The sequence below is a fragment of the Venturia canescens genome, chromosome 4 (assembly GCF_019457755.1).
Source record: "Venturia canescens isolate UGA chromosome 4, ASM1945775v1, whole genome shotgun sequence".
Taxonomy (NCBI): Eukaryota; Metazoa; Arthropoda; class Insecta; order Hymenoptera; family Ichneumonidae; genus Venturia; species Venturia canescens.
Window position 1 is genome coordinate 4,823,625 of NC_057424.1, and position 13,649 is coordinate 4,837,273.

Consider the following 13,649-nt stretch of genomic DNA (forward strand, 5'->3'; position numbering starts at 1 on the left):
TGTTGCAGCCGCTGCATTGAGAGGAGTTGCGATACAACGTGGACGAGTTGGTGCTGCAGCGAGAGCTGCATTTCCAGGAGCCGGGGCTGCAGCTTTGGCACTTGCACGTAATCCAGGGCCACTTGCAGCCGCGGCTGCTGCGACCGCCCTCCATCCTTTTGCTCCTGCGTAAGTAGAGTGTTTCCGGTACTTAAAAAAAAAAAAAAAAAAAAAAAAAAATCGACACAAAAATGAGGTTTTTAATGATTTTTCTCATTTTTTTTCAGAATTTATGAGAGAAAAGTAATTTTCCAAATACTCATATTCATCGTGCTTGTTGCTCACAATTTTTAACACACATTTTCACGTGTTTTTAGCCTAATCTCGTTGTAGCGAGTCTCAACAAATGTTATATTTGGAAACAAAAGACTTTTTTTATTCGATGCTTTTGATGACTCGCTGCAATAAGTTTTGCACGAGATTGCTGCTCGTTTGTATTTTACGTCCGTTTCTTTTTTTTTTTTTTCTTTCTAATGCCTGAGCCCGAAATTCACGCACGGCTATATTTACACTTGTATCTGTATGTTGTGATGGCAGTTTTTGTCTCTCTAACATGGAAATATCGAGAATAAAAAACGTCAGAAAATTCACACGAGGCGAACATTCGGATGATCGGGTTTTTCGACATCGACTCTCGTTTTTTATCACTTTAAACAAACGACACGAATACACTTAAAATATACACGGCAGGTTCCATTTCCAATTCGAAACAAACACAACCATCAAACGATCTATGAGAAAATATAAATATTTCCTTGTCCTCGATCGATTTTCCTGATTCTAGAAGAAAAATTATTGATTTTGTTCCTTTGCTTATTTTGCAGTGTTTACTACGACCCTTTCCTAGCGGCACATGCTGCGACGCAAGATCCTAATTACAGGCTCCAGGTAAGCTGAGAATACTCTTATCCATAGACTACAATTTTCTGACGTCAATGAAAACAATGACTGAACGCATTTGAAATATTTGAATTTGAGTCTTCATGCTTATCATAGAAACTTGAAATCTGATACTCATTCCTCGTTGTTCACATCGCAACAATAGCAACTCGAATTGAAATATTTCATGATCGCGTTAAAATATATTTTTGATATTCACGCATCGATAACGCATTTACAATGAAATAATATATACTTTATATGATTAAAATGAAAAACAAACGAAAAAATGGTGCAACGAAAACGTAATGATAATCTGGGGATAATATTGTACAGCTGGAATGGCCGCAAGCAACAGACGACGTTAGTTGAACACTTCTTTTTCCAGGCTTGCATTTATTAATTAAATCCAAAAATTTTCATCTCGTTATCACCTCCTCAAAGGCATTAGGGTGTTTTGCAACAGCGAATGAATTGTTACGAATGAATGAAGAATTTTTCTCAATATCGATTCCTCAGCTCACGACTTTGAGTCTTCTTTGCAGTCTTAATGTGTGTACAAAAATAGGATTCTTTATTGTACGTTTAATAAACTGGAAATTTCCACTGCACTGAGCTTCGATTCTGGATAACTTCATATAAATTAGTGGAGCCGAGAAACGTTATTTTCATTCTTTCTTCCGTGACATTTCAATCGTTGATATTGTTTTTCTTTAAACCCATTAATTAGATCGTAATATTCGTATATAAGAAAGAAGAAAAGCATTGCTGTGAATGCGCAATAACGGTGCAGTGATTCGATGAAACAATTCGTGTACAGAACAAAAAAAGCTTCGATCCTTCCAACGATCGCACGAATCATTTGCTTGAGCGTATCATTTTATCTCACACTCCAGCTCGTTTTTTATCCGTTTGTTTCTCCACGTGACAAAAATTGAAATCCGTACCGAACAAATGTCCTCGTTGAAATAAAATCTTGCGTGGGGATAGTGAAAAAAAAATAAATTTTGTTTTTTTTTCGCTCGAGCAGGCTACCGACGGGCTTGGTTTTTGTTTTCAACATTACCGTTTGTGTTTCAGGCTAAAACGCCCGCTCTGGAGGTAGGAATTACGGTCTGCCCTATTAATCGTATCTCTTTGTTTCTCTATCTATCTCTTATCTGTTTATATTTACTTAATTCTTGTTCTTTCGGAATCCTGTAAAATTATCACCCTGAGAATGTGAGGAATTTTTCGCTTGACGCAACTTTTCGAATAGACTTTTCATCCTCAATTCGAATCGTTGTTAATCCATCGGTGAATAATCCTCGAGGCCTCATAGATTTGTTTATTAGAGAACGAAATTAATTAAACGAATATTTACACTTTTATAAACTAAATGTTTCGCTGTTTGTTGAAGGCCGATCGCTAATTCGCTTCGGAGTATTTAAACGAAATTTTTTGGTAGCATAGATCTGTTTGTGACTTTTTTTCTAGCGCACAAAAAACGTTTTTTTCTTCGAAATTTTTGGAATACCTACATTTGGAACTGTTCTCCTCGCACCCTTGTCTCTTATTTTCGCTCGTTATTATCCTCTCATCCACTGTTTTTGGATCGAGAGACACGAGTGGCACGTTTGAATTGTTTTTTCCCGTTTTAGTTTTGTTGTCACGCCAATAAACATGCAGTATTTCGCTTGGGAATGCCCTCGAGCCTCCTGCTCGTGGCACTTATGGGCAAGCAGCCTTAAAATTCCTCTCCTCCCTCCGTGTCTTTTCCTTTTCTCAACCTCACTACTACCGGGGCTTATTTTCTATTTTCTTGGTAATTAACTGCGTCGCAAAATTTAGATGTCCAATTGATTCGTTTTGTGTTATTTTCAATAGGGATTAATGAAAAATAGCGATAGATTTGCGAGAACCGTTGCGGCAGCGAATAGCGGCGTCATCTAAACGGTCAGACTCGAAGAAAAGCTCTCGGTTTCTCAAGACGAGTCCGAGGTGAACGATTTCTTCATTTCGAGCTTCCAATATCCATCGAGAAATAGTTTAAAACGAATATTTCATTCGAATATTTCGCCTGTACGAAAATTCTTGAAATACGCAACCGTCCGTCTCTGACTCGAAGTTATTCGCAAAATGCCATTTTTAAATTCCTATCGTTGTGTATCGAACGAATAAATAAATAGTTTAGGGATGCGGGATAAATCTGTAAATACGTGGCGCATGAGATCATCGACGACCCTCCACGAACACAGCCACTGCCCTTATGAATAGATAAAACCGTATGAATCACAAAGTGACTTTTAGAGTGATCAAAACGTTTTGAAAGATCGCGAATTGTGAGAGACCTCGAAACACCGAATATACGAATGTCGACGAACATTCCTCCGCCGCTATTAATCATGTCTCCGTTTAGTACGTGAAAAAACGTTTAAGCCTCTTCCACATCATTCCTGACGGCTATTTTATTCGCCAGGAATAAAGATTCCTTTTGGAAAGTCTTTTTTTCCGAATGGAGCGAGAGAGAGAGAGGAAAGACACGATCACGGAACCGCTCGTCTTATTCTGTCTCGGTGTTTTTCACGACGGGTGGCCTAGAGCGAGCCCCGCGATAGAGTCCCAACAAGATAGATGGTGGCAAGGAAACAAGGTCACGTACTTGTTATACACGTCCTATGGATAACCTTTTAACCCTCTTTGGCCGTGGGTATATTACCTGTCTTCCATGTCCGAAGTTGTTTCCTTCCAACAGCCCTCAATCAAACGAGATTTTCCGGAATCTACATATATATATATATATATATAAAAAATAACTTCCGTGAAGGCAGCAAGATCATAGAAGCTCGATTTTTTCAAAATTTTTACGAAAATTCGAGTCCTCCATGGAAATACCGTTTTCTCGCTAATTTCGTCAACTCGAAAAATCCGTTTCACAACTTGGGTTGAAGACCATCGCTCTGAACGAAATAAAAATTGCCTGCCCTGAAATTTACGTACAAGTTCCACGCTCAAGCTCCATCTACGTCTAATTTATTCGTATAGAATTTTGCAGCGTGACAAGAATTTATGATTCATCATGGCGCTATGTCTCCTTCCCTTTTTTATATAGCCCGACCCCTTTATCGAAATTCACTTGTTCATTCATACTCAATCTATATTTACGTATTGATTGAATAACACAGCTACCGTTCGACTAGCCCAACTGAATTATTCGCATTTTTCGGAGTTATTTTTATTCTTCGATAAACTTCCGCTCTAATCAGAAGAATTTTAATTATTTTTCATTTAAACCATTTATAGCAGATTTATCCGTGCTAAATTTTTACAAACATGAAAATAGGAGATTTCAGACACTGGTAATAAGAGTGTGGAAACTTTTCGGCGCCAGGCAATTGTTGTTTTCCACACAGCCCCTCCCCCCTCCCCCCTCTCTTGCGACCCTTCTCTTTCTCTTTTATTGTCAGCAGAAACTCCTCTTGGTTGTTACAACTTCCTCCTTCTCTATATCGATCTCATACTTTCTCGATCTATCTCGTTCGTCTCGTCGACGGAATTATTGTCCTCTTTTATTTTTTTCTTTAACGGCTGAAAAGTAACGTAGATAAACATCGCGAGTTGGCTGGCACAACAAGATCGGGGTCTCTCACAAATACGCATGAATGGCTCGCATAGTACTTGAATCTTCCAAATGTGTTACCAATTAAGATAAATGTTATTATTATAATTGTTGATGAATAATAACCATGCATAACACAACCTTATACTGTAAAGGTATAATGGCGATCGTGGCATCGTTCGTAATTTCATCGGCTGAATATTATCCAAATAATCTGTATACACATTACGTGGTCGGAAGATGCGTGCACAACCCCAGCCAATCTATCCTGTGATATACCTCAGGACTTGGATTGTCAGCGAACATGAGTGGAACACGATCGGATCCTTTGTTCTTGATATTTTTTTTTTTTCTTCAATTTTCCAATAAGATTTTAATCGAACCATCTTCCATTTCGCTCTCTATAAAATCATGCAGATCAACGTACAATAATCAAGGAATTATCGTCATAGAATCGACCCACTCCACTCATGGACGCTCTCAATGCTGCATAAAACGACATATATCACGCAGTAAAGTAACAAGTAAACCCTTCACTCAGATTTCATAGATCAGTATAAATGGTAAATATAGTTGTCTATAACGAAAGAGAAATGACAAGCTCTCGATATATACCGGATTGCTAAGGAATATATAGTGCACCCTTAAATAACCCCTCTGCCCACCAGCCCTCTCTGGGCGTACTTAGTTGTCTCTCGGAGCTTGCTTGAGCTTGCATGGCGGGTTGTGGTTGTTACAGGCAGCGGCAGCAGCCGCAGCGGCTTCTCCACTACTGAAGACACCGTTGTCAACGGCACAACAGGCGAGCTACGCCGCTGCAGCGACGTACACCGCCGTAGCAGCACGAGCTTACGGAGCGGCTGCAGCTGCGGCACAACCAGTCGCCGGATACGCAGCGGTTGCAGGGTAATACTTTTTCCTCACTTTTATTCTCACCTTTCATTTTCATTTTAGAAGTCGGTATACTCATTTTTGTCACGCATACTATTTCTCAAGTTTTTTCTGTAAATATTATGAATTCTCGTGGTCGCTTGTACTTCACACTGTGACTTAATTTTATCCAGGATACTTATTTCTCCATCTTTCGTCTGCACTGCACGTATCTCACTACAATCAAGATCGAGCACAGACTCCATCATCCTGTTTCATTGCCTCCTACAGCGGCTTATTTCTTTCTCTCCCGTACTTGCTTTTTTCTCTACTCGTTCATTTTTATTTCTACGCGATTAATCTCACTCGCTCCATTCTTCATTTTTTTTACGAGATTATTTTGATGGACTGTGTGTTATTTTGTTTCAATTTTTTTTTTTTTTTTTTTTTTTGATCCGCATACATTTATCGTTCGTGCCAACGTCAATTCAACTTTTTCCAAAATAATATTCATCAGATATTTTAAGTTTTTTTTTCTTTTGGATTGTGGTTTTGTTGATTCTACCGGAACGTTAATAACTATTTTACAGACAATCGCATAGACGCGGTCGAGCTTTGCGTAGTCGAAGATTTGAAGACGATATCGAGCGTACTCCCACGAACCTCGAACTCCCGTCAATAATACCCGAATAACCAATGCTTTTCAAGTGTTTGTAACATTAACCTTTTTTTTCCTCTTATTATTATCCTCTATTTAAGGTTATCTTTCCATCACAAAATCCTGCGCATGCCTCTGTTGTCCTGCTATTACTTCTTTTCGCAATCTTTCTCAGTTTCTAATTGCGATTTCTGATCGTTTTCCAGATACGGACGTGAATACGCGGATCCTTACCTCGGACACAGCATCGGTCCAGTCGCCGGCTATGGCGTAAGTTATCCGTTTTTTCAGGTTTTCATTCGCCCCGTTCTTTGTCGATACGATGATGTTGGTTTCGCTTTCTCAAGATCGTTCCGAATTCGATGCCACACGCTCACGGAAAAGATAAAAATATTGTCCGTCGAACGAAACCCATTCAGTCGGATAAAAATAGAGCGGATCCGAAAAAATTTTCTGAAATAATTCATGATTCAGTGCATTCGACAACAAAAATACAGTTGAATCAGAGATATTTTTGCCCAATTTAATAGTAATTTATTTTGATGGACACATTTTTTTTACAGTATCGTAATTATGCAGTTTGAGTAATTTTCCAAAAGTCGATGCAATTTTTTTTTTTTTTTTTTTTAGTACGGACTGCTTCAATTAGTCACCATTAATGAGATTCCGTCCGGGGAGGCTGACATTTCCCATTATTTCCATAACTTACGGGGTTTTGAAATTTCCAGAAATGCACGATGAAATAAGGCCTTTTTGATCTATAAACATGTGTTAAAACAGATGGACACACGCACGAACACATACTCCAAAAATGTTCTGCACGCACAGACGCGCACATCTTTGTATGTGTGTGCAGAATCGTTGAACATGGAAAATAGTTGAGTGGGACTGGAGCATCGCACGTATGTATGTGTGCGTCCACCTGTCCTCGTATAAGCTTCTGGGTATTATAAAATACCCTATTTCATCATATATTTCTGGAAACTTCAAAAGCCCCATAAGTTATGAAAATAATGGTAAATTTCCGCCTCCTCGAATGGAATATCACTTTATTATAATGGAATCAACAACTTCATGAAGAAAAAAATCAGATCGTTTTTCCGAAAAGTACTCAATTGCATAATCACCGAAAAAACGATGAGCATTGGAATTAATTTAATATCCGTATTTAATCTATTAATGAAATATTTGACAGGCGACCGTGTACAGAGGTGGATACAACAGGTTCACGCCCTACTAAGTGAAAGAGGAGCAAAGACAATGAAAAAAATAAAGCGCCACAAAAGCCTCGTCGAGGACTATAAAGCGAGACGGCAACATACTCGGCGAAACATGACCACGTATCGACGACACAATCATCGGAAAAAAATGAAAGGAAGAAGAAAAACGACAAAAAAATCCCGATCACTATGACATAGCACAGTCGTAGGGGAATTATTTCGACGGAGCGCAACTAATTCGTATATTCTCGATAATTCCTGTACAATGACGCATTTCGAGATCGAAAATTTGCCACATTCTCGTGTGCAAACTAAAAATTAAACCGCCAAACATTCGCGAGTCTGCCGATCTACAAACATCTGTACTTTTAGTTTGTTCAACTTATTCAACAAGCGCCATCGTTGATATCTCAAAAATATTTTCCAAACTAAAAGATTTTCCATTGATTATCGAAAACAAAAAATTCGCACAATTGTCGAACGGTCGAAGGAAAGAGAGATTATTGATTAAAAAAAAAAAAAAAGAAATTCTCGCTCAGTCGGGACGTCGCCAAATTGTAAGATAGTTGTACAATCGTTGATAAAAAAAAGGAACCCAAGCTAAAGAAAAACTAACTTTTGCTCTCAGACGAATTTGCATAGTTTTCAATAATTTTGTCGTTCAAGGTAATTATTTATTCTTTTTTGCGCGCCCAATTTTAATAACACAATAGCCAGGCATGAAAACCAAAAAGTCATACCCACAGAGACACACACTCCCACATTCACAAACGCACGTTTCTCAGGTCTTGGCTCGAAATTGTCACGCGTTGTTCTGCTTTCCATTCAAGCAAAAACAACATACAACCGACAAAAGTTCGAATATCGAATCGCACGTAAAACGGCAGTTGAAAAAAAAAAGAAAAACACTATGAATAACTGTCACGATAACAATAATAATATGCCCGGAGAAACAAAAAAGCAGAAAAATGTTACGGATCCGTGAGAATTTAAGTGTAGCATGGAAAACTTTAGGTAGCTAGATAGCGTTTAGGTACGTGCGTAAGTTGGTAGATTTCTATGCCAAATATGTGTGTAACTCGTTTCGACGAAGTCCCCAAATCTCGTAAAAAAAAAAGAAAATAATTTAATGAAAATAGACAAGAAAAAACGAACAGTCCCGCCCCCTACACGTACGTGAGATAGAATTTTAGAGTTTAATAATACAATAAGAGAAAAGCGAAAACGAGGGTGTGTGAGATAAACAGAGTGTAGAATAGAAAACCCACGAAAGAGCACGCACAAAAGAAACTCTTTCGACCAAATTTACAGTCGATATTGAAATTTAAAAGAACACCATTTGATCAACCAACGATATTGGTTACATTAACAAAATCATTCGGGTAAAAACTCGAGTCAAACCAATTTCTTTTTCTCACTTAACTCGTAAATTTAGTCGAAGCGGGTTTCTTTCCTATAATTTGATGGAACGAAAAAATAAAATGAGGGAAAAAATGACTCGTACGAAACACTAGACCGTATGTACGTACCGGATTCTGGGAAACAGGGTCTAGTCAAAAACAAACTCTTTGCAACTCTCTAATCACTGTACTCTCTATTATTTCTATTACTATAACTATAACTATTATTATTATTATTATTATTATTATTATTATTATTATTATTGCAATAATATTATGAATAATTTAATCAGAAACGTTTTCTTTTCTCTTGCTATCTTTCTTGAGTCGTTCAGTAAAATTGTTTAACGATAACATTGTAGATATCAGGATTAACGACAGGATAACGAAGATCCTCTAGTTGCATCTATTTTGTCACGGTGGAAAAAAGCCGTAAGAAGAGAAAATGAAAATGTTCATATCAGCGATTTAGTACCGATCGTCGCGGCTGCGGGAAAAATGTGAAACACCTCTCGTGTAAGGTGCAGTTTGAATGGAATCAAAATTTTTCTAAATACTACTTCGGAAATTATTGTATAAAAAACGATGAAGAAAAAATCATGGAGAGTCTTCAAAAATAAGCCAACAAATAAGTGGCCACAAAACAATCGATGAATTTTGCGATGGTCATTGTTTTCCACGATAGCCTGAAGCTGATTTGACTCGAAATTTGTTTTTCATTTGTTTGCATTTCATAAATTCAGTACCGTATCTACGCCTGTGGAAAATATGCATAATGAATTATGCTTGAAGAACAAAAGGATGAAAAAATACGAAAAAAAATGTAAAAACAACTTGCTAGCCATGAACCTGTACGTAATTTAAAGAAAAAGAAATAATGATAGTAATAATAATGATAATAATAACAACTTGGCGTCAGAAGGATACGTGGTTACGAACATTCAACTCGTCATCGTAATTTATTTATTTTTTAAGTTAAGCAATAACGTACATGACATGTTTTTTCTATGACACATAAATCGTAAGAGAAATGAAAATTTTCATAATATTTGAATCGAAATAAACGCACACACATACACATACAGCTATGCAGAAAGAATCTCAGTCATTTAAGAATTAGCAAAGGAATAAGGAAAATGAGAAAGGAATGAAAGAGGCTCGTTGATGTGTTTTTTCTTCGATTGAACAGCCGTTTAGGTGACAAAGTTCTCAGATTTGGATATTTAAGATGTTGAAAAAACGAACACAAACAAAAATCATACGCACACAGCTTTGGATCGAGCGAGTGGCACAATACCTTCTTCTCCTCTGTTGAATTAAACGTTTAAATACATTTGTTTGGTGCGCGCGCGTCAGTGTGTGTGTCTCCCAGTGTGCATGCGTGCGTGTATGTGTGTGTGTGTGTGTGGGTACGCGCGCGTACATGCGTATGTGCATGTACGACGGAAAGGGAGCGAGGGGGACTGAATAGAAACGAAAATCTGAAAAAACGATTATTCACATGAAGGTCACAATAAGAAAGAACAATGGAAGCTAATAGGGGAATTTAAAAAATTGAGTAACCCACAAAGTTATTGAATACTAACGAAATATGATAAAAATGAGAGAACCTAGATTAGGGAAAGAAGAGAAAAAAATTCACTCAGTTACGAAAATGATGGAGGAATAATACAATTGCATCGATACAAGATTGAGATAAGAGTCAAGTATAAAACTATTCGGCTTCCGGCGTGCAACGACAATGTAAATATGAGAGGGAAGGGAACGAAGAGTCAAGCACAAAAAAACTCACCAGAGCCCAGGCAAAAGATTTTAATTGATAACAGAAGATACTCGATAACATACTCAATCGTAGATTCAAATTATTTGCGTCATTATTGTAGTGTCAATATCGAGATAGAAAGTAATCTCGTGTAACTTCAAGGAGCTTTTCGAAAAAAAGAAAAAACAAAGTCGTGGTAGATATTTTCTTGGAATTTTTTGCGCTTGTTGCATAGTGGAGTGAATCAGAATAAGAGAAATTGGGAAGAGCTTTTTTTTTAATTTCGATCAATCGGGAACGTTCGTACCCTTTCCTTATTGGTTGAGGGAGGCGACAATCGATTCGTTACTCGTTGTGATCCTTTTGTACGAATCCTCAACTGCCACGATTAACACTACGAACTCACTCAATTATTTATGTACGACAAGTTAATCGTTCATTCTTACGCAATTGATTGCTGCACGGCAAAAATTGATGGCGCACCATTTTCATCTCGTTCCACAATAATCTGAACTTGAAATCATTGCTTTCCTTCTACGATTATGATCCATGAATGGAAAGAATGAAAAAATAGAAAATCAAATGTGAATTTAGCCTTCTTCCCCTCCGCTGCTCCGATCCACCCCTGTATATTGTATAATGTAATTACGATCATTTCTACTATTCGTCATTATTACCTCTACCGTTAGGATAAAAATAAGTCAGCAGCTAGGTTAAGATCAAGCTCAAAATGAATAGTAACGTGAGTGCTAAAAAAAAAGCAAAGTAATTGATGCCCATCTTTCAACGAAAAAGGATAAACTGTCGCGTGTTGGGTTTATTATTTTCTTTCTTTTTTCTTTATTGTCGTACATGTACAATGCTGTGAACACGAGTTTTCGTGAATATGTCGATTCAAACCCTATGGACATGATCATTTTATTTTCATCGTAGATCGTTCATTCAAGAGGCCTACGTATAATGAACAGTTTAAATTTTCGTATGGCAAAACAATAAGCTCGAATCTCTCTTCTGTCTCCCATTTGCCTCCTCCTCGTCTTGTCCTCGATTGCAAGGAGCAACGAGATCTAATCGTCTACTTGTTAATATATACGCATATAAAAATATATTTAAAGAGAAGAGAAAAAAAATGGAAAATAATAATGACAACACGGATACTCAGTACGATCTTTTATGACCGTGCCGTTCTTCTACTCCCCTTTCTATTGATATTAATTTATCATCTCTAGCGACTATAGTTTAAAAAAGAAAGAAAAACATTGCAATGTAAAATATTCTCAATAATACGCACCGTAACGATTTAATCTTGAATTTATAAGAACAACAGAACAGAACACGATTAAGGTGAATAAGATGATGATGATGATGATGATGAAAAAATAAATAAATATAAAATAATCATTTAAATGAAAATACGTGTAGGTAACGAATCCATGACTCACGTAATATGAATGACATATTACGAGGCAACATATCCTAGTGTACGAAGTCAAAACGCTGTCCCTCTAGAATTTGAGCGGTTATAAATAATGATAAGTTTTAAAAACAATACGCGTGGATCATGAAAATTTATTTTCATTTAGCCCAAAAATATTCTGTTCACTTCAATCATAATGTCGTCGTTTACCGTAATGAAACTTTGGTTGCTCGTTTGATTATGACAATGCGGATTTGACTTCTGACTGGCCACACAAACAAAATCGATGACCAATCGGAAGTCACTTTTTTCATTCCGATCAAATGAAACGAGCGAAGAATTGTATATTACAACGGAAAAATGAATAAATCGCGCGTTATACTTGCTTTATTTTCTTGATTCACGCGTTATTTTTTCGTTCCTCCCTCTCTTATTTAATTTCTTTCCAACGTGCTTTCAAATCTAACCCTAAGATATATTTTCACATTGCACGAGAAATACTCGTCCGTGTACCAATAACAATGGACAGCGTATGGTGAAAACGTGAAATTTTTCGAGTTGAGGGATAATTAAAATGAGAATGTGTTAACAAAAAAGGCGTTCGAAAATGTTCCATGACATTGTAGCGATAACGTGTATTATTTTTTGTTTGTTTGAACGCATGTGTGATAAAGAGCGCTCGAATATGTATAAAAATTAAGTCCATACACGTGGGGCTAAACTGTCAGGTCTGGATGACGTCTCACTCCGAGACGAAACTCGAAACGGTGCACACGCTCTCTTGTAATAATCGTAGAGTTTATATAGCGCAAAGAAAAAATGTGACAAAAAGAAAATGCAAAAAAAAACGAAATGATTTGGTGATTTAACGATTAAACAGCTATGCCACTGGTTATTTATTTGCGGCTTCTTGCAGTGTAAACAGTTTTACAAACCAAGTTTTGAGAATTACGTGAAAATACGTAATAATAATATCTACTTGTGATTTAACGGTGCATAGATAGAGGAGAAAAAGAGAAACGAAGGTTTCACACTTTGGGGCATATCGTTCCCAATTTTTGCGTAATATGGGCGTTCATTTTAAACAAAAGTCTCTGAAAGTTGGCACAAAAAAAATTAACTCATACACACGAACAGACACACACTCATACATTAACACAAAAATATGAGATTCAAGCTGTACGAATAGATCAAACTTTAGTTGCAAATAATAATAATATTAATAATAAAATACGAATAGTAATATAAGGTGTCGATCGTAAAACACCTTTATCATTGTCTGATTTGATGATATTTTCTAAGTCTGGACCAGTTATTAGGTTCTTATTACTCCCATAGCAACTTCTTATGGCGTATTTTCTCTGTATATTGTCAATGTTTATTATTAAATATTTTTCAAATAATTCTTCATTTTTTTTATTCCTTCAATCCATTCGTTCCGTTGCTCCTCAATATTATATATAATATCGGATACTCTTTTGCTGCCATCTCGTCAAATGGTCTGCTATATCAGACTAACCAGCAAAATTAATTGAAGTTTATAATAACATATTACACTGAAGTCGTGTAGACTTAAATTTTGAAGGATTTTTTTAAAATTATATAAATCAACTATTACTATGACAGGAATTCGAATACCCAGCATAGAATGATCAAAAAATTTGCAATTCTAGTTTTCTTGTGACGTCGGTGGACTCTTTCTATTTCGAATATTTTAAAAATTTGCGTCTATTTTCGCGTCGATTTAAAATCGTGTCTCGTGATTGAGATTTTTTTCACCTTATTTTATCGATCAGTTTTCGGGAA

The 13,649-nt window shown here is 36.7% G+C and overlaps 1 protein-coding gene across 7 annotated transcripts in view; it reads left to right on the top strand.

The window, feature by feature from the left end:
• Positions 1-13,246, top strand: part of Rbfox1 (RNA-binding Fox protein 1) — a 130,017-nt gene extending 116,771 nt beyond the window's left edge. For 2 of the 7 annotated variants that reach the window (XM_043415518.1, XM_043415515.1), the window contains 6 exons: positions 9-168; positions 864-927; positions 1,255-1,281; positions 5,256-5,422; positions 6,251-6,314; positions 7,240-13,246. In XM_043415518.1, coding sequence (XP_043271453.1) covers positions 9-168; positions 864-927; positions 1,255-1,281; positions 5,256-5,422; positions 6,251-6,314; positions 7,240-7,284 — 527 coding nt within the window. In that variant the 3' untranslated portion in view covers positions 7,285-13,246. Of the gene's footprint in view, positions 1-8; positions 169-863; positions 928-1,254; positions 1,282-1,998; positions 2,020-5,255; positions 5,423-6,250; positions 6,315-7,239 lie in introns of all 7 variants that reach the window. The other 5 variants (XM_043415516.1, XM_043415517.1, XM_043415519.1 and 2 more) reach the window with 5 other exon arrangements.
• Positions 13,247-13,649: the final 403 nt, after the last annotated feature.